Source organism: Eubalaena glacialis, chromosome 2, assembly GCF_028564815.1.
Source record: "Eubalaena glacialis isolate mEubGla1 chromosome 2, mEubGla1.1.hap2.+ XY, whole genome shotgun sequence".
Classification (NCBI taxonomy): Eukaryota; Metazoa; Chordata; class Mammalia; order Artiodactyla; family Balaenidae; genus Eubalaena; species Eubalaena glacialis.
Genome location: NC_083717.1, coordinates 8627814 through 8650149, shown reverse-complemented (window position 1 = coordinate 8650149; position 22336 = coordinate 8627814). Strand labels below are relative to the sequence as shown.

Sequence of the window (22336 nt, the reverse complement as noted above, 5' to 3'; positions counted from 1 at the left end):
GAGAGCCGGGCCTCCGCCGTGATTTTCGATTCCGAATGGGCGATGGGGACAAAGTGCCCAAGTAAGGGCTTCTGAGAAAAGTATGCCAATAGCCAGGTCTCTCTTTTTTTTTTTTTTTTAAAAGGTGGAAAGAGATTCTATAGACACAGCGAACCAAGATCATCCCCGTTCTGGTATTACGTTAAGCCAGATGAAATGCCCATTTTTGTAGGTCAAGAAACAGCCCAGCAGAAGCAATCATATGGTTCCACCCAGTACTATTATGAGTAGTGGACAGATTTCCATTCCCCCATGAACACTTGTCTAAAACGGAAGGTTGGTGGCACATGGAGCCCTTAAAAATGACGGATGCAAATACTTACCATTCCACTTCTTTGTTTACAATCCATTCTGCTTATTGCAGCCACAGGATAAATATCCATCAATATGGGGGGGGGCAGAGTACAAGGACTGCACAGAAATTCACCATGGCTGGGTTGACCAAGTACCGGAAGAGGCGATTCCCAGGGCTGACTGTCACTCAGGGTAGACTGCGAAGTCCCCACTGTGTGGCCCTCCTTGACTCGGGCCTCAGTTTCCCCTCTGGTCCCACCCCGCTCCATCACTTTGTTCTGGCCACACCGGCCTCCTGGAACATGCTGAGTGCAGGCCTGTGTCTGGGGCCTTGACCCTGCTGTTCCCTGAATATCCTTAGAGCTTGCTACCCTCCTCCATCCAGGTCTCTACTCAAATGTCACCCTATTAGTGAAGCCTTCTCCGATGCTCTCCTATAAATGGTCTCTCCCTTCACTCACTTGCCCTGTTCATTTTTCTTCTCAGTACTTGTCACCACTGACTTATTTCTTTACTGTGACTCTCTTCCTACTAAAACGTCAGTCTGATGAGGGCACAGCATGGTCTGTTTTGTCCACGGCTCTATGCCCAAGAATAGTACCTGGTACACATAGGCACTTGATAAATATCTGTTGCATGAATGAGTGAATGAGAATGAATGGACAAGAGACTCTTGCCTGGAGAGCTCAATCGTACCCTACATAAATGGTTCACCACTTACAGAAGATCACACCATCTGTCCTTCGAGCTGCGGTCCCTATGGACTTAGTTTTAGAGAAAATGGAGTGATGGCTTTGGTTTTGCCTCTTTTTAGGAAAGGAAGGTGTGATTCACCGAAGCCTCACGTTTGCCTGTTCCTTTTGCTCTTGAATGAATTTACACCTTGGGGCATTAAAGGAAGTCCAGGATACATGAGGACTATCCAGTAGAAAGATACATGAGGACTGTCCAGTAAGGACCACCCCACCAGGGCAAGGTTGTCTGGTCCCGGGGCTCTTCCCTGCTAACCTGGGTAGCCGTTCCAGCCTCCACTTCTGTGGCTTAGGAAAGCTCCTTCCATGCCCACTGTCTCCAGGGGATTATCCAACCAACTCCCAGTACCCGCTGGGCGTGGACAGTGGGATATAACGTGTCTCTTGGCTCCCACGGGCTTCCGGCTGCCAGCTCAGTTCTTGATTCTGCTTCCCTTAAAGAAGAACCTACCTTGCTGGTTCAGTCCTGACTCCAGCTCATGGCTTATCTGGGCCAGCGTGGGTCCAGCAATGCCGAATTCTACAAAGGCAGGTCTGGTCTAGGGAGGGAGACGGGTGGACTCACCTCGTGGAATGCACGTAGTGGGGACTCCGGACTCGGAGGTCGGGTGTGGACGGCATGCTGCACTGAGAGTTCCAGGGCGGGAGGCTGCGGATGGGGCTGGTCTGCAGGGAGCTGCCTCCCCCGCCCGCTTCAGCGCAGCTCCCCGTGCTGGGGAAGCGCTTGTGGCTACTGCAAAGCAGAGGAGGCCACGCTGGTCACTGCCAGACAGAGCTGCACCTTCTCCCAGGTCGCTGACTATGTATGGCCTTGGGCCTTCAATCTCGGTGTCGGGGAAGCTTGCCCGGGACTCCCCCAGAAGTGGGTGAGCCCTTATCCCTGACGCCCAGGGCAATGTGCGATGAAGAGCCTCACCAGCCTTCTCCGGGACAGGCAGTGTGACTGTTCTGCGAAGCCCCTGCCCTGAACCACAGTTTCTAAGAGACAGATATTTACCTGTCTGGGTACCCACTGGGAGCTTTATAGGACATAATGAAAGGAAAGGAGAAAAACAGAGCAGCAGTCCAAAAACGCCTTCCCAAACCCCTCTCTCCCACATCAGCTGAGTAACGGAGCTGCTGATACACAGCTAAGATTACAGCTCTTCGGCTCCAGAATTCTCTCGGCTGATAGTTCAGGGTTCTGAGCCACTCTGGGATTCTTAACGAGTGGGCTCTCTCATTTGCCATTTCGGAGTACTGCTGCCTAAGATATCCTAATTAATTAATTCCCAGGGAATTTAACGACATTCAAGCCAGCGGCCAACACGTGGATTGGGAGCCCAGACCCCCGTTTCCCTGGGAAGGACGAATCTGCACCTCGAGCAGGTCAGCAGCAGAGGGCGCTGTGGCGCAGCCCTGCTGAAAGGCAGCCCCCGGGAGGCGCACCCAGGGCCGTGGGGATCGGTGACTTGCGGATGCTACTTAGGACAGCCCTGGGAGTCTGCCCAAGCGTGGAAAGTGACCTCGTGTGGCCTTCCCGGCCCAGCTCACCTGGAGTGACCGTGGGAGGAACGCTTCTTGACCTTCTCGTAAGGCTCATCTAAGGAGGACTCGCTCCACATTTTGGGCTTTATGGGCGACTTGTCATAGTCGTTGCGGTGATAGTGCATCTGCCTGAGTCCCTCCAGGGACTGGGGAGGGGGCGGCCGGTTGTGCGACGGTGGCCGAGGAGGGAGCCCTTTGTGAGGGGACTGTAAGGGGGACAGTGTGCTGGTGACCTGAGAGTCTTCTGCACAAAGAGGAAAGAGAGAAAGTGAGCAAGGGTCATCCTTCCCGCCCACCCCCCGGACGATGCCGCCCTACCCCACCTCCGCCCAGACATCAGCCGTCAGCGGGCATGTGCTACAATTTCACTCTTTTACCCTCAGATCAGTAAGGAAAGAGCCCCTGGCAGGAGCAAGCCTGAGATGGGACTGGGGGCCCACGTGAAGCAATAATGCCCCTTGGGAGGTCCGGGGTCTGACACATGGGGAGGAAACTGATCACAGGCGATGCATCAACATCAGCTAATGACAATCTATACCTGCCCCGTCACAGAGGAGTCTCCCTCAAACGTTCCCGTTTCCTCCCCTGCAGAGACTGGAGTGCACAGAGGCCACAGGCTGGATCTCTGATATTCAAATCACGCCCCCTGCTCCCCTGCAGGCCTGTCCTTTCCTCCCACCAGTGTAATGAATTAAAATATGACAATCTGATGGCAAAGAGCAGGGCCAAGACAACTGGGTAAATAACCCGCCAGCCTTCGCCCACATCAATGTCAGTGATTATTATCCTTGCGGTTATCATTATGGCTAGGAGCCACGCAGATCTTTCATGTTTTCTGTCTGAATCGCCACTTACCACTGCCCGCCTGAGGTTTCCCTAAAGGGCAAAAAAAGTAACTGCCACAGGACTTCCCTGGTGGCACAGTGATTAAGAATCCGCCTGCCAATGCAGGGGACACGGGTTCGAGCCCTGGTCCGGGAAGATCCCACATGCCGCAGAGCAATTAAGCCTGTGCGCCACAACTACTGAGCCTGCGCTCTAGAGCCTGCGAGCCACAACTACTGAGCCTGCATGCCGCAACTACCAAAGCCCGCGTGCCTAGATCCCGTGCTCCGCAACAAGAGAAGCCACCGCAATGAGAAGTCCGCGCACCGAAACAAAGAGTAGCCGCGGCTCGCCACAACTAGAGAAAGCCTGTGCAGCAACGAAGACCCAACGCAGCCAAAAATAAATAAAATTAATTAATTACTTAATTTAAAAAAAGAAAAAAAAAAGTAACTGCCACTTAATAGACTTCCACGTCATTAATGCCTTGACCTCCCCAGGTTGGGTTTAAATCCATGGGAACCTTCTCAGAGATGCTTCTGGGTTTGGAATCCCTTCTTCCCCGATGTGTGGTGGTGGTGATGGGCTCGGGGGAGGGGACAGGTCACTTCTGTTTTTGTAAGAATTTCCCAGGAAAAGATTCTGAGAATCACTAGGTTTTTAGAGGTCAATGGGAAAGAAGAAGACAGTTTCCTAGGCCTGACCAGGAGTCTAAAGGGACATCTCCCCTTCACTTTCATTATTTCTTAGAAAGGTGCAGAGGCTTGTTTGCTTCTGGCTACCCCCAGGCTCTGCTAGCAGGTTTCAATCTTTGTGACCCAAACCAATGGCCACCTCTTTCCTCCAGAAATTATAAATACTCCAAAGGAAACTATGCGTGGTGTTTAAATTGTCTGTTCAGGTAAAAATGTGGTTTTGGCAACTAAAAAAGTAGAACACCATTCACGATCACCTTAAATCTTACCTCTGGGCCACAGGACATAATAAAATCCCAATAGACGTGTGTTTTTGTAGCTCCCACCCACTCTCAAACAGATGACCAATGGGAAATGAAAGAATCACAGGGAACCCGGCACCATGTTGGTCTGGCTCCTGGCTTTCCACTGCGCTGTCCCAGACTACACACAGCTTAATCCCAGTTCCGAGTTCTCAAGCAGGAAACAGACAACCTACCATCTTCTAGAACAAGGGCATCTGACAGGGAACTGTCTTCACTGGCAATATTTCCATCTGAGAAGACAAAAAGCAAAAGTCTATGAAGTGAGCACATCCCTTAGACAAAGCCCTATCTGTGAAAAAAAGTGGGTTTCCCATCATCCCATACCCTCCTCTATCAGAAAAAAACCCATGAAACACAATCAAAATGCTGTTGGGCATTTCTTTTGACAGTCCCCGTGGTAGGTCATGACTCACCCACCATCCCTGACACTGCAATGTGCCCGGTCTTTGTTTCATTGGCGACAACAACGCTCAGCAGTTTAATATCCAATATAAAGGCCACCTGGCCTGGCCAAGCCACATCATCGTCCCAGCTCAGGGCGTGTTCTGACTCAACCCAAGGAAGTGAACTGCCATTTGTTCTACACAAGCGAAACTAGGGCGAGGAGCTTGGTTTGGTTCATATGGCAGTAAATGGCTTCTCAATAAACTTCTTGAGTCATTAGCAGACAAAACAAGCTTCTAAATAAATACAGCTTCTCTCTCCAAAGCTTATTTTCATAGACACTATTCAATTAACCATGAGAACACACCCAGAGGGAGACAGAAGGATGATCCTCCCCCTTTAACAGCTGGGGAAACTGAGGGACGTCTGGGGGGAGTGGTTTGTCTGAGGCTACGCTGCTCTCCTGGCTAAGTTAGCAAAAGGTGCCAGGTCTTTAGATTCCAAGCTTAATGTTTTCTCTCTTCAAATAACAAACCAGGCTAAGGCGAGGAAGAAGAACATGAATCACTCCTCTAGTTGAAGTGGGCTCGTCGTGTGATGAAACGTTATTTCAAGGAGGCAGCAAAATGGAGAAGGTACATCCTTGAGCGGTTAAAAACGAATGGCTACGGGCATAGATGGGACCAAGCTGGTCAGATAGCGATTCACAAACAGACTCTGCTGGCCGTCCTCACCGAATGGCCCTCACTGGGCAGGCCGGCAAACCACGCTCTTCCATGGTCGACCAGCAGGACGTCCGTCCCTCCGGTGCCCTTCCCAGGCTCTGTCAGCCTTGCTGACGTTTCCACAGTGCTGGGACCCCCCAAGTCCCTTCAAGGGGGCAGAAGGAGGTCCCAAGAGGCATTAGACAGAGGAGGGCTGGCTGAATGCAGTTCTGTTAGGGAAAGTGACAAAGTCTTGGCCAGTGACAAAGGGGCGAGGTGGGGAAGGACAGTTATTCCAAATTACCTAGAGCAAAAGGATTTTTTTTTTATGATCTCTCTCACTTTTAACTAGGAATTCGCTTTATTCATATCGCTTGATGAACTATGAACAACTAGGAGACACAGCCTTGACTAGCATCTTGGAGTCACCAGTAAATCATCCCTCCCCCAGGATGCCCATATTTTTAGGTTGCAGCAAAATATATCAATATATGTAATGGTGGTAAAATACACATAATGTAAAATTGACCATTTTAGCCATTTTTACTGTACAGTTCAGGGGCATTAAGTACATTCACATCGTTGTGCAGCCATCCCCACCATCCACCTCCAGAACTTCTGTCATCTTCCCAAACTGAAACTCTGTCCCCATAAAGCAGTAACTTCCTGTTCCCCTCTCCCAGTGCCTTCTCGTAACCTCTCTTCTACTTTCTGTCTTCCTGGAGCAAAAATATTTTAAATGTGTATAAACTATGAAAGAAGACTTGATATATATTTTAAAGAATTTGGTAAACAATAAGCTGTATTCAGGGAACTATATTAAATTATCCTGTAATAACCTATAAGCATCTGAAAAAGAATACACATATCTATTCTTTTGTGAATCACTTTACTGTACACCTGAAACTAACACAGCGTGATACAACACAACTACACTTCTATTAAAAGAAAAAGCAATACAAGCCTACATCAAGAAACAGGAAACATCTCGAATAAACAACCTAACCTTGCACCTAAAGCAATTAGAGAAAGAAGAACAAAAAAACCCCAGCTAGCAGAAGGAAAGAAATCATAAAGATCAGATCAGAAATAAATGAAAAAGAAATGAAGGAAACAATAGCAAAAATCAATGAAACTAAAAGCTGGTTCTTTGAGAAGATAAACAAAATTGATAAACCATTAGCCAGACTCATCAAGAGAAAAAGGGAGAAGACTCAAATTAATAGAATTAGAAATGAAAAAGGAGAAGTAACCACTGACACTGCAGAAATACAAACGATCATGAGAGATTATTACAAGCAAATCTATGCCAATAAAATGGACAACCTGGAAGAAATGGACAGATTCTTAGAAATGCACAACCTGCCGAGACTGAACCAGGAAGAAATAGAAAATATGAACAGACCAATCACAAGCACTGAAATTGAAACTGTGATTAAAAATCTTCCAACACACAAAAGCCCAGGACCAGATGGCTTCACAGGCGAATTCTATCAAACATTTAGAGAAGAGCTAACACCTATCCTTCTCAAACTCTTCCAAAATATTGCAGAGGGAGGAACACTCCCCAACTCATTCTACGAGGCCACCATCACCCAGATACCAAAACCAGACAAAGATGTCACAAAGAAAGAAAACTACAGGCCAATATCACTGATGAACATAGATGCAAAAATCCTCAACAAAATACTAGCAAACAGAGGATTAACCAAGATGGCGGAGTAGAAGGATGTGCTCTCACTCCCTCTTGCGAGAGCACCAGAATCACAACTGGCTGCTGGACAATCATCGACAGGAAGACACTGGAACTCACCAAGGAGGATACCCCACGTCCAAGGACAGAGGAGAAGCCACAGTGAGACGGTAGGAGGGGCGCAATCAGAGTAAAATCAAATCCCATAACTGCTGGGTGGGTGACTCACAGACTGGCGAGCACTTATACCACAGAAGTCCACCCACTGGAGTGAACGTTCTGAGCCCTACGTCAGGCTTCCCAACCTGGGGGTCCGGCAACGGGAGGAGGAATTCATAGAGAATCAGACTTTGAAGCCTAGTGGGAATTGATTGCAGGACTTCGACAGGACTGGGGGAAACAGAGAACCCACTCTTGGAGGGCGTACACAAAATAGTGTGTGCATCGGGACCCAGGGGAAGGAGCAGTGACCCTGGGGGAGACTGAACCAGACATAACTGCTGGTGTTGGGGGGTCTCCTGCAGAGGCGGGGGCTGGCTCTGTTTCACCGTGGGGATAAGGACACTGGCAGCGGAGGTTCTGGGAAGTATTCCTTGGCGTGAGCCCTCCCAGAGTCTGCCATTAGCCCCACCAAAGAGCCCGGGTAGGCTCCAGTGTTGGGTTGCCTCAGGCAAAACAACCAACAGGGAGGGAACCCAGCCCCACCCAGCAACAGTCAAGTGGATTAAAGTTTTACAGAGCTCTGACCGCCACAGCAACAGTCAGCTCTACCCACCTCCAGAGCCTCCCATCAAGCCTCTTAGATAGCCTCAACCACCAGAGGGCAGACAGCAGAAGCAAGAAAAACTACAGTCCTGCAGCCTGTGGAACAGAAACCACATTTACAGAAAGATAGACAAGATGAAAAGGCAGAGGGCTATATACCAGATGAAGGAACAAGAAAAAACCCCAGAAAAACAACTAAATGAAGTGGAGATAGGCAACCTTCCAGAAAAAGAATTCAGAATAATGATAGTGAAGATGATCCAGGACCTTGGAATAAGAATGGAGGCAAAGATTGAGAAGATGCAAGAAATGATTAACAAAGACCTAGAAGAATTAAAGAACAAACAAACAGAGATGACCAATACAATAACTGAAATGAAAACTACACTAGAAGGAATCAATAGTAGAATAACTGAGGCAGAAGAACGGATAAGTGACCTGGAAGACAGAATGGTGGAATTCACTGCTGCAGAACAGACTAAAGAAAAAAGAATGAAAAGAAATGAAGACAGCCTAAGAGACCTCTGGGACAACATTAAATGCAACAACATTCGCATTATAGGGGTCCCAGAAGGAGAAGAGAGAGAGAAAGGACCAGAGAAAATATTTGAAGAGATTATAGTCGAAAACTTCCCTAACATGGGAAAGGAAATAGCCACCCAAGTCCAGGAAGCACAGAGAGTCCCATACAGGATAAACCCAAGGAGAAGCACGCCGAGACACATAGTAATCAAAGTGCCAAAAATTAAAGACAAAGAAAAATTATTGAAAGCAGCAAGGGAAAAACGACAAATAACATACAAGGGAACTCCCATAAGGTTAACAGCTGATTTGTCAGCAGAAACTCTACAAGCCAGAAGGGAGTGGCATGATATACTTCAAGTGATGAAAGGGAAGAACCTACAACCAAGATTACTCTACCCGGCAAGGATCTCATTTAGATTTGATGGAGAAATCAAAAGCTTTACAGACAAGCAAAAGCTAAGAGAATTCAGCACCACCAAACCAGCTCTACAACAAATGTTAAAGGAACTTCTCTAAGTGGGAAACACAAGAGAAGAAAAGGACCTACAAAAACAAACCCAAAACAATTAAGAAAATGGTCATAGGAACATACATATCGATAATTACCTTAAACGTGAATGGATTAAATGCTCCAGCCAAAAGACACAGGCTTGCTGAATGGATACAAAAACAAGACCCATATATATGCTGTCTACAAGAGACCCACTTTAGACCTAGGGACACATACAGACTGAAAGTGAGGGGATGGGAAAAGATATTCCATGCAAATGGAAATCAAAAGAAAGCTGGAGTAGCTATACTCATATCAGATAAAATAGACTTTAAAATAAAGAATGTTACAAGAGACAAGGAAGGACACTACATAATGATCAAGGGATCAATCCAAGAAGAAGATATAACAATTATAAATATATATGCACCCAACATAGGAGCACCTCATTACATAAGGCAATTGCTAACAGCTATAAAAGAGGAAATTGATAGTAACACAATAATAGTGGGGGACTTTAACACCTCACTTACACCAATGGACAGATCATCCAAAATGAAAATAAATAAGGAAACAGAAGCTTTAAATGACACAATAGACCAGATAGATTTAATTGATATTTATAGGACATTCCATCCAAAAACAGCAGATTACACGTTCTTCTCAAGTGCGCACGGAACATTCTCCAGGATAGATCACATCTTGGGTCACAAATCAAGCCTCAGTAAATTTAAGAAAATTGAAATCATATCAAGCATCTTTTCTGACCACAACGCTATGAGATTAGAAATGAATTACAGGGGAAAAAGCATAAAAAACACAAACACATGGAGGCTAAACAATACGTTACTAAATAACCAAGAGATTACTGAAGAAATCAAAGAGGAAATCAAAAAATACCTAGAGACAAATGACAATGAAAACACGACAACCCAAAACCTATGGGATGCTGCAAAAGCAGTTTTAAGAGGGAAGTTTATAGCTATACAGGCCTACCTAAAGAAACAAGAAAAATCTCAAGTAAACAATCTAACCTTACACCTAAAGAAACTAGAGAAAGAAGAACAAACAAAACCCAAAGTTAGCAGAAGGAAAGAAATCATAAAGATCAGAGCAGAAATAAATGAAATAGAAACAAAGAAAACAATAGCAATGATCAATAAAACTAAAAGCTGGTTCTTTGAGAAGATAAACAAAATTGATAAGCCATTAGCCAGACTCATCAAGAAAAAGAGGGAGAGGACTCAAATCAATAAAATCAGAAATGAAAAAGGAGAAGTTACAACAGACACCACAGAAATACAAAGCATCCTAAGAGACTACTACAAGCAACTTTATGCCAATAAAATGGACAACCTGGAAGAAATGGAAAAATTCTTAGAAAGGTATAACCTTCCAAGACTGAACCAGGAAGAAATAGAAAATATGAACAGACCAATCACAAGTAATGAAATTGAAACTGTGATTAAAGATCTTCCAACAAACAAAAGTCCAGGACCAGATGGCTTCACAGGTGAATTCTATCAAACATTTAGAGAAGAGCTAACACCTATCCTTCTCAAACTCTTCCAAAAAATTGCAGAGGAAGGAACACTCCCAAACTCATTCTATGAGGCCACCATCACCCTGATACCAAAACCAGACAAAGACACTACAAAAAAAGAAAATTACAGACCAATATCACTGATGAATATAGATGCAAAAATCCTCAACAAAATACTAGCAAACAGAATCCAACAACACATTAAAAGGATCATACACCACGATCAAGTGGGATTTATCCCAGGGATGCAAGGATTCTTCAATATACGCAAATCAATCAATGTGATACACCATATTAACAAATTGAAGAATAAAAACCATATGATCATCTCAATAGATGCAGAAAAAGCTTTTGACAAAATTCAACACCCATTTATGATAAAAACTCTCCAGAAAGTGGGCATAGAGGGAACCTACCTCAACATAATAAAGGCCATATATGACAAACCCACAGCAAACATCATTCTCAACGGTGAAAAACTGAAAGCATTTCCTCTAAGATCAGGAACGAGACAAGGATGTCCACTCTCACCACTATTATTCAACATAGTTCTGGAAGTCCTAGCCACGGCAATCAGAGAAGAAAAAGAAATAAAAGGAATACAAATTGGAAAAGAAGAAGTAAAACTGTCACTGTTTGCAGATGACATGATACTATACATAGAGAATCCTAAAACTGCCACCAGAAAACTGCTAGAGCTAATTAATGAATATGGTAAAGTTGCAGGATACAAAATTAATGCACAGAAATCTCTTGCATTCCTATACACTAATGATGAAAAATCTGAAAGAGAAATTATGGAAACACTCCCATTTACCATTGCAACAAAAAGAATAAAATACCTAGGAATAAACCTACCTAGGGAGACAAAAGACCTGTATGCAGAAAACTATAAGACACTGATGAAAGAAATTAAAGATGATACCAACAGATGGAGAGATATACCATGTTCTTGGATTGGAAGAATCAACATTGTGAAAATGACTATACTACCCAAAGCAATCTACAGATTCAATGCAATCCCTATCAAATTACCAATGGCATTTTTTACGGAGCTAGAAAAAATCATCTTAAAATTTGTATGGAGACACAAAAGACCCCGAATAGCCAAAGCAGTCTTGAGGGAAAAAAACGGAGCTGGAGGAATCAGACTCCCTGACTTCAGACTATACTACAAAGCTACAGTAATCAAGACAATATGGTACTGGCACAAAAACAGAAACATAGATCAATGGAACAAGATAGAAAGCCCAGAGATAAACCCACGCACCTATGGTCAACTAATCTATGACAAAGGAGGCAAAGATATACGATGGAGAAAAGACAGTCTCTTCAATAAGTGGTGCTGGGAAAACTGGACAGCTACATGTAAAAGAATGAAATTAGAATACTCCCTAACACCATACACAAAAATAAACTCAAAATGGATTACAGACCTAAATGTAAGACTGGACACTATAAAACTCTTAGAGGAAAACATAGGAAGAACACTCTTTGACATAAATCACAGCAAGATCTTTTTTGATCCACCTCCTAGAGTAATGGAAATAAAAACAAAAATAAACAAATGGGACCTAATGAAACTTCAAAGCTTTTGCACAGCAAAGGAAACCATAAACAAGACGAAAAGACAACCCTCAGAATGGGAGAAAATATTTGCAAACGAATCAACGGACAAAGGATTAATCTCCAAAATATATAAACAGCTCATGCAGCTCAATATTAAAGAAACAAACACCCCAATCCAAAAATGGGCAGAAGACCTAAATAGACATTTCTCCAAAGAAGACATACAGACGGCCAAGAAGCACATGAAAAGCTGCTCAACATCACTAATTATTAGAGAAATGCAAATCAAAACTACAATGAGGTATCACCTCACACCAATTAGAATGGGCATCATCAGAAAATCTACAAACAACAAATGCTGGAGAGGGTGTGGAGAAAAGGGAACCCTCTTGCACTGTTGGTGGGAATGTAAATTGATACAGCCACTATGGAGAACAATATGGAGGTTCCTTAAAAAACTAAAAATAGAATTACCATATGACCCAGCAATCCCACTACTGGGCATACACCCAGAGAAAACCGTAATTCAAAAAGACACATGCACCCGAATGTTCATTGCAGCACTATTTACAATAGCCAGGTCATGGAAGCAACCTAAATGCCCATCAACAGATGAATGGATAAAGAAGTTGTGGTACATATATACAATGGAATATTACTCAGCCATAAAAAGGAACGAAATTGAGTCATTTGTTGAGACGTGGATGGATCTAGAGACTGTCATACAGAGTGAAGTAAGTCAGAAAGAGAAAAACAAATATTGTATATTAACGCATGTATGTGGAACCTAGAAAAATGGTACAGATGAGCCGGTTTGCAGGGCAGAAGTTGAGACACAGATGTAGAGAACAGACATATGGACACCAAGGGGGGAAAACTGCGGTGGGGTGGGGATAGTGGTGTGCTGAATTGGGCGATTGGGATTGACATGTATACACTGATGTGTATAAAATTGATGACTAATAAGAACCTGCAGTATAAACAAACAAACAAAACAACTAATACTAAACTTTCATTGGGTTATTTGTATGGAAATATGTTAATATAAATGTTTCAGACATTACATGAAATTTCTAAAAATCTTATATGTTCTGGTATAATGTTATAAGTCATAATCCTAGTTATTACTTTAAAATGTATATCTCAGAAATAACTAATTTTCTTGTCAACTGCATTATTATGAATTTTCATCAAATCTTTAACCGTGGTCATTTTTAAGTCTTTTGTCATTTACAGACAGTTCTGGGTGTACGCTGATGCTTTTGTAAATATGTTCCTATAAAAGGGTTTCATCTTCAGGAAATTCATGGAGAAGACTCTGACAAGTACATGTTTCTGGTACCTGACTGTACTGCTGAACTGAATGAATAAGCATTTTCAGAACTCTAATGAAAAACTGATGAGCTCATAAAAGTGCTAACAAAAGATCAAGATGAAAAAAAAATTAATTACATAGGACTGAGTGAACTGATGAGGATGAGTATAATTTTTGTGACTTTCTGGTTGAATTTAAAAAAAGAAAAAATCCCACAAGAACTCAGAGGCAAAGAATATACAAATCAATTTTCACTGCAAAGTAAAGGAGCTGTTGCAGTGGAGGATTACTGGACTGAATGTCAATATTATGACATAGTATGAGTGTTTCATGTTTGGTAATTGCAATCATTGTTGCTTTTGTTGTGGTCATCCATGTACAATGCTTGGTGTCAGTCTATTTATCTCTTGTAAAAATAAAATACAGTGTGTGTGGAAAAAAAAAAAAAGAGTGAGTAATTAAACAGGTATTTTAAAAAAAAAAAAAAATACTAGCAAACAGAATCCAACAGCACATTAAAAGGATTATACACCATGATCAAGTGGGGTTTATTCCAGGAATGCAAGGATTCTTCAATATACGCAAATCAATCAACGTGATACATCATATTAACAAATTGAAGGAGAAAAACCATATGATCATCTCAATAGATGCAGAGAAAGCTTTCGACAAAATTCAACACCCATTTATGATAAAAGTCCTGCAGAAAGTAGGCATAGAGGGAACTTTCCTCAACATAATAAAGGCCGTATATGACAAACCCACAGCCAACATTGTCCTCAATGGTGAAAAACTGAAACCATTTCCACTAAGATCAGGAACAAGACAAGGTTGCCCACTCTCACCACTATTATTCAACATAGTTTTGGAAGTGTTAGCCACGGCAATCAGAGAAGAAAAAGAAATAAAAGGAATCCAAATCGGAAAAGAAGAAGTAAAGCTGTCACTGTTTGCAGATGACATGATACTATACACAGAGAATCCAAAAGATGCTACCAGAAAACTACTAGAGCTAATCAATGAATTTGGTAAAGTAGCAGGATACAAAATTAATGCACAGAAATCTCTTGCATTCCTGTATACTAATGATGAAAAATCTGAAAGTGAAATTAAGAAAACACTCCCGTTTACCATTGCAACAAAAAGAATAAAATATCTAGGAATAAACCTACCTAAGGAGACAAAAGACCTGTATGCAGAAAATTATAGGACACTGATGAAAGAAATTAAAGATGATACAAATAGATGGAGAGATATACCATGTTCTTGGATTGGAAGAATCAACATTGTGAAAATGACTCTGCTACCCAAAGCAATCTACAGATTCAATGCAATCCCTGTCAAACTACCACTGGCATTTTTCACAGAACTAGAACAAAGAATTTCACAATTTGTATGGAAACACAAAAGACCCCGAATAGCTAAAGCAATCTTGAGAACGAAAAATGGAGCTAGAGGAATCAGGCTCCCTGACTTCAGACTATATTACAAAGCTACAGTAATCAAGACAGTTTGGTACTGGCACAAAAACAGAAATATAGATCAATGGAACAGGATAGAAAGCCCAGAGATAAGCCCACGCACATATGGTCACCTTATCTTTGATAAAGGAGGCAAGCATATACAGTGGAGAAAAGACAGCCTCTTCAATAAGTGGTGCTGGGAAAATTGGACAGGTACATGTAAAAGTATGAAATTAGAACACTCCCTGACACCATACACAAAAATAAACTCAAAATGGATTAAAGACCTAAGTGTAAGGCCAGACACTATCAAACTCTTAGAGGAAAACATAGGCAGAACACTGTATGACATAAATCACAGCAAGATCCTTTTTGACCCAGCTCCTAGAGAAATGGAAATAAAAACACAAATAAACAAATGGGACCTAATGAAACTTAAAAGCTTTTGCACAGCAAAGGAAACCATAAACAAGACCAAAAGACAACCCTCAGAATGGGAGAAAATATTTGCAAATGAAGCAACTGACAAAGGATTAATCTCCAAGATTTACAAGCAGCTCATGCAGCTCAGTAACAAAAAAACGAACAACCCAATCCAAAAATGGGCAGAAGACCTAAATAGACATTTCTCCAAAGAAGATATACAGATTGCCAACAGACACATGAAAGAATGCTCAACATCATTAATCATTAGAGAAATGCAAATCAAAACTACAATGAGGTATCACCTCACACCAGTCAGAATGGCCATCATCAAAAAATCTAGAAACAATAAATGCTGGAGAGGGTGTGGAGAAAAGGGAACCCTCTTGCACTGTTGGTGGGAATGTAAATTGATACAGCCACTATGGAGAACAGTATGGAGGTTCCTTAAAAAACTAAAAATAGAACTACCATACGACCCAGCAATCCCACTACTGGGCATATACCCTGAGAAAACCATAATTCAGAAAGAGTCATGTACCAAAATATTCATTGCAGCTCTGTTTACAATAGCCAGGACATGGAAGCAACCTAGGTGTCCATCATCGGATGAATGGATAAAGAAGATGTGGCACATATATACAATGGAATATTACTCAGCCATAAAAAGAAATGAAATGGAGGTATTTATAATGACGTGGATGGAGTTAGAGTCTGTCATACAGAGTGAAGTAAGTCAGAAAGAGAAAAACAAATACAGTATGCTAACACATATATATGGAATCTAAGGGAAAAAAAGGTCATGAAGAACCTAGTGGCAAGACGGGAATAAAGACACAGACCTACTAGAGAATGGACTTGAGGATATGGGGAGGGGGAGGGGTGAGATGTGACAGGGTGAGAGAGTGTCATGGACATATATACACTACCAAATGTAAAATAGATAGCTAGTGGGAAGCAGCCGCATAGCACAGGGAGATCAGCTCGGTGCTTTGTGACCACCTAGAGGGGTGGGATAGGGAGGGTGGGAGGGAGGGAGATGCAAGAGGGAAGAGATATGGGAACATATGTATATGTATAACTGATTCACTTTGTTATAAAGCAGAAGCTAACAAAAAAAAAAAAAAAAAAAAAAGAACAGAGGAGTGATTCCCTTTGGGAAGGAAGAGAGGGGAAGAATATCCCATCTACTTTTTGCTCAAGGACTCCTTCTAGATAATAAATCATCAATAGATAGTTCTTTGACCCTTCTTTCATTCCTTGACCTCTTTTAAAATTTCTCCTAACCTGTTGTTTTCTTTGCTTATTTGAGTCCCTTACAATGGGTAATTTCAGTAATTCTGAGTTTTTCCAGCACATTGTAACTTATTTAAACCTGCTAAAATATCCAAGGCTCAGTTTCCTAAGTTTTTCACAAAAGTCCTTAACTTAGATAAGATAATGCTAATTTCTATAACAGAAGATTCCCTAGAATCATAGCAGCTGAACAAAATAAGAAGTTTACTTCATGTTCACTTAACCATTTATTAAAGTATTTGGTGGATACAAAAAAAAAAAAAAAAGAAAAAAAGAAAAAGAATTTGCTGACTTAAAAAAAAAAAAAGGATCATAATAGTTGGAGAGACTTGAAGGTTGGTGGTGAATTCTGGGGTATTTCCTACTCGTGTTCACCAAATATAATCCCCACCCACTCCTAACCCCTCCTGATCAGAGTTTGGGGCTCTAGACCACCAGAGGGGGGCAGTCCAGTCCTCCGTAGCTTAAGCACTGGGACAGGAGCCCCTGGAGACAGAGGAGGGCTGCGGGGATGCCGGCCTCAGGGTGCCTGAGCCACCCGGCTTTCCTTCCAGACCTGGGTAGGGTGACCAGGTCTCTGAGGACCTTGGAGCCTGGGCTGGCCGCGGGCTCAGCTCCCGGTGAGGGCTGAGAGGAGCGTTCTCCCAAGAGGCCATCAGGAGGAACAATGACCATTTGACTGGTGTAAATCCCTTTCATCTCTGGCTCTGACTGCATGTCACTGCGCTCGTTGCTCTCAGGTCTCTCTAGTTTCATTTTATGGATGGAAAGGTTAAGGCACAATGTAGTTAAGCAGCTTGCCAGGTCGCTCAGGGGGCTGGGCTTTCGGTTCATGCCTTGGACGAAGACCCAGTCCTCTGAGGGTCGGTGGGGGAGGGCGGCGCCCACAGTGGGGAGTGGCCTTGGCACTGACCTTCGATGATCAGCGAGGCCCGCTGGGTGGGTTTCTTCCCAGACTTGACGCGGTTCTCGTTGATTGCGCTTTCAATCTCCTGCAGCTTCTTCAGTGCATTCAGGTAAGAGGTCTTCCTCTGCTTCTTCAGTTTCTTGCTGACGTTAGGGTCACTGGCCAGGCGGCGGGCAGCCTCCGTAATCTGGGACTGAATGGCAAACTCCCGCTCCAGGCGTTCCAGCTCGGCCTCCTGTGAGAAGGAGACCACACGTAGGGGGATGCCGAGCGGGGCGACACCCGTCCTCCTGCGCCCGCGCCAGGCCAGCGAGCCTCCGTCCCTGGAGACACGCGTACAGGAAGCAGCAGCCTCGGGCACCCACGCCAACCCGGCCCGGCCCGGCCCCGCGGCGCCCCCTCCTCCGGTCCGCAGCAGCCAGGGCCCTGGACACGCCCACTTTTGAGACTCTCGGCCCCTGTTCCATCCTGGAGACACGCACCGTCCCTGAGAAGCTTCCTTGTTGCAGGCCTGGGGGTCACTAGGGTTCATTTCCAAGGTCTCCAGCAAGGCTCTCAAAGACCCAGCCTTCCTGGAGATCCAGAGCCCACTGGGTTGGTGTTTCCTTCCCATTTGGGGCAGAGGGGGCACTGCTATTTTCAGAGTGGCCTCTGTCGTGCTTTGCTGGGGGTTTGCTACCAGGGGGCTCCCATGGGTGCCCCCCCTGCACACACGCCCTCTGCCTCTCGCATTTTGAGCCCTGCATGCTGGGCTTTACCCGCACTCACTCACGCCTCCTCTGGAAGCTCTTTCCGCAAGCTCCGGCCGTCCGCTCACACCTGCCTCTACGTAAAACTTCCGCTGGGTGACCAGCGGCCGCACCCCAAGTGTGGACGGCCGGTGGTGGAGCCGGGTCCCCTGCCTCCTGGACCACTCTTGGGCACTCCTTCCTCTCCTGTGTGCCTCCCTCCCTCCCTCCTCTACCCCTCACTTTGGCCGCAAGGACCAGATGGATGAATGTTCCCTCAAAGGGAGTTTTGGACTCGGCAGAAATGCGGCTGTGGCTGCCAGGAGATGCCTGGTGGACCCAAAGGATGAAAGCAGGGCCAGAGTACTAGCTGTGGCTTCTCTGCGGCTCAGCTGGTGCCTTTTTCAAACGCCGACCAGCGAGGCCAGGGGAGCCCAAGCACGCATCTTGCTCTGGGGGGATCCCCGGTCTGGCTAAAGCCCGAAAAGAACGGATTTAACCGTGGAGGAGCAGGTCACCAAGTTTGCTGGAGCCAAGCGACCTTCCGAATTAAAGGCCGATACAAGAGCCTCGCCTCTCAGCCCCACGTGCCAGGCTGGGTGCCTCCATCAGGCACAAAACTCTGAGCTGGACTTCACCTCCTCTTGAGCACCGAAGGGAGGGGGCCCAGGGGTGAGAGTGGAAGGTGAGGATTAAAGGAACTATTATTAACATTAAGGGTCTAATAAACTCCCCCAGTCCCTGCAAATGCCCGCTGCGTTTCTTCCCTGGAGAAGAGTGACGAGGTGCACTCCTGCCTGTGGCCTTGAGACAAACAAGTCACCAAGGACAAAGCCTCGCAGCTGCTCGCGGACTGTCAGGGCAGCCCTGGCCCAAGACACCGACCTGGAGTTTTGTAGGAGCCCAGGACAAACTCTTGCTACTTAAACTGAGCCAAGGACGAGGCCGGCAGCCCATCTGCGCAGATGGCTGCCTGCCGTGTGAACAAGGACGCCAAGGGCATTCCCAGGAGAAACAGGCATTTCCCAGCGATGTCTGCAGAGGCAGGTGAGGAAGCAGGGATGCAGTGGGATTCTCAGGGAGCCTAAGTCATCTTTTACTGGAAAGTGTTAAGGAGGCACCACGAGTAGGTGTGATGGGACCTTGGGAAGAACAACGGGGTGCAGGTGGGTGGCACTCATTCATGGGGGGGTCTCCCCCGGATCCTTTAGTGCAGGTGTCTGCCCAGCACAAGAGGACTGGAAGTTTCCAGGCAATTCGGATGACAGCTGGGTTTGAAAAATACTCCACCAGAGGGTTTCCTAAGTCCCACCGGCCCGCACCCCAGTTCTGACCCCGGTAAAGTCCCAGGCCCAGCCCCAGCCCAGCACACCTTCTCCGACACCTCCTCATGTTTACTGAGCATCCAGCAGGTGTCAGCGCCGAGTTGAGTATTTTCCGTGCACTGGGTCTCTTAATCCCAGCGACAGCCAGAGAAATGAGGGTTCCGAACTTCATTTTACAGAAGAGGAAAAGCGCCTCCAGAGCTGGGTGAGGCATTCTGGCGCATCCAACAGTGCTCCCAGCACCCGGGGACGGGGCCCTGCTACCACAGATCTCAGGAGACCGAGTCACCCCTCCCACTGTCTCCAGGGCGCGTGAGTTCCCCTCTCAACTCAGCCCCATGCTCGCCCACTGCACGTGTCACGTGAGAACGTCGGTTCCCCTCACTTTGTAAAAAGACTAAATACACACAGAACGCCTGTCTCCACTGGCTTCGATTCCTGCCCTTTTAGGCCCTCTGCTCAATAGCATTGTAATGAGTAACTGTATTCGGAATAAATTTGGAAAGACATTTCCTGGACGTGCCCCTGGGGCCTGAGGTGTGCCTGGCCTTGAATTTCTCTTGGTTTGAGACTGGATCACTTATTAACCAGCTGGAGACCCAAGGCTCCCCTGCCCCCAGATCTGAACTCTCCAGCCCCAGCCCCCGCCGAGGTTTAGTCCAAAGAGGGTCAAGTGAGGGGTGCTTTGGGAAGGCGCAGTGTCTTGCTCACGCTCGGGCAGTGATTTGAGCAGCCGGGTGCAGTTAGGACCACCAAGGGCAGGCCCGACTGTCTTTCCCCAGCCAGCGGCATCGCTGCACCTGCTGGCGTGCCCTCAGTGTTCTTTCTTCTTTGGTCGTTTTCTGTCATAGATCAGACAGTACAGCTTGGCTCTCAGTGACAAAGAGCTGGGAGAAGAACACGTGAGTGTTATGGACTATTCTCCCATTAACTTTGCTGCTTGCGACAGGCCTGTTGACTTAGACACACAGCCTCCACAGAAATCAAAATGCTTACAAATTAACGCAAGGTGGCCAATCCAACCAATGGGAGCCACATACTGACCAAGCAGCTAACTTAAGAAAAGGTAAAAGGAGAGCAACTCAGGAGGAAAGAGGAAATGGCATCCGGTAGAATGGAAACATCCTTATAGAATACCGAGGCGCCCTCACAAACGGGAAAGTGAGGCGGGTGTAAGAGAATCCGGCCACAGAGAGAAGCACGTACCTCTCCTTTGGGCAGGATTTTCTGCTCGTCCAGTTTGAAGGCTGTCCCGATTCTTCTTCGAACAATGGGTGGTTCCTCTCCTGGATCCAGGGGATACTCCACGGGCAGTTTTCCCGTCAGCTCCTGCAGGAGTGTGACAGCACGAGGGGAGAAGGAATCAGAGTGGGGTACACGACTGGCCTCTAGGACATACACACACACTTCACAGCACAGATTCAAAGCACAGATTCGAAACCATAATCTTACGCAATACAATTTCATTCCTCCAAGAACGTAGGAGAATATAGTCCTTCCTTTCCAGAACAGAGGCACTTGGAAAAGATTTTCCCCAAAGTAAGTTCCTGTCGGGTAAATAAAATCGCTACTGATTTTCGTCATAAAAACCCGAATTTCATTCACTTGTTAATTTCACACGTGTCTGGCGTGTCTACTACGAACCTGTCGAGGCCACACAGCCAGTAAGAGCAGAGACAACATGAGATCTCTGGTCTTTCCGGTTCCAAACTCTGTGCTTATTTCACTGCACCAAATATCTGAGTTTAAAAATGGGTGTTTCAAATGAGTTTTCTTAGGAAGCGTGGTATCTATATGGCAAATTCCAGAAAAGGGCATTATTATATAATTTAGAAACTGAGTATGAGTAATAATTATTCTACTCTGGCCAGATGCTCAAGGAACAGGCTGAGTTGAAAAGACATTAAATGTGTACAAATACGAGTTTCAGTCGAAACTGAAAATATAATCCATATTACCGACAAGGCCACTTAAAAAAAATCTGGTGTATGTGCGTTTGGGGCTCTGGAAATCTAACTGCTGTGAGTATAACGACAGTGAATTTAGTTGACAGACCACCGTGGTGACAATGGTCCCGGGCAATCGCTGAAAGGTCTGTGGGATGATTCAGGGTTAGAATTAGGCTTTATATGAGCAGCTTATGTCTGGGCTCAATAGAGATCAAATCTGAGTCAGCAGCTAACCCACGTGGTAGGGTCCAGGCGTCCACTCCAAGGAGTCACTTCCAGGGACCAGAAAACCCTGGGAGACCCACTGCCTGCCTCCAAGGGACTGGTGGCCCTTCCAGGCAGAGCCCAGCCCTGGTCTCTAGTCCCAAATCAACACAGAGGTTGCACAAAGACCCAAGGCAGGCTCTTCTCGGGAACTCCATCACCCATGCAGAAAGCTTCTGTGCCGGGCAGCCTCGTAAGGGCAGGAAAGCCCTGATCATCAGATTCCACGGGCAGTCTGACCTTCTAACAGGAGGAGCGACATGGCTTCTCTGTGCCACTGCTGTGTGTACACATTGGGGTGTGTGTCTGTACACACTGGGGTATGTGTGTGTTGGGGGGGGGTACACCCGGCATGTACAAGCACACCCACACTCCCTGCGATCCTGGGCCTCTTTCCTCCTGGGTTCAGGCCACTGGGAAATGACCTCTTGGACTTTTTATTCCTCACTGTAAGCATTTCAGAGCATAGTGGCCAACTCTTTGAGTGTGAAATGCTCTGCAATTTTCTTCCCTGTTTTTTTTCTTCTTTTTCTAAACGTGGTTCAAATGTCTCCCA

The 22336-nt window shown here is 45.4% G+C and overlaps 1 protein-coding gene across 7 annotated transcripts in view; it reads right to left on the bottom strand.

Moving 5' to 3' along the window:
* The window catches only part of FRMD4A (FERM domain containing 4A), a 338180-nt gene that overhangs the window by 17863 nt on the left and 297981 nt on the right, over nt 1-22336 (bottom strand). For 6 of the 7 annotated variants that reach the window (XM_061178281.1, XM_061178300.1, XM_061178289.1 and 3 more), the window contains 5 exons: nt 20774-20896; nt 17521-17749; nt 4611-4667; nt 2619-2856; nt 1651-1818 (listed from right to left, as the gene is read on the bottom strand). In XM_061178281.1, the coding sequence (XP_061034264.1) occupies nt 1651-1818; nt 2619-2856; nt 4611-4667; nt 17521-17749; nt 20774-20896 (815 nt within the window). The remainder of the gene's footprint in view (nt 1-1650; nt 1819-2618; nt 2857-4610; nt 4668-17520; nt 17750-20773; nt 20897-22336) is intronic. The other variant, XM_061178328.1, reaches the window with a different exon arrangement.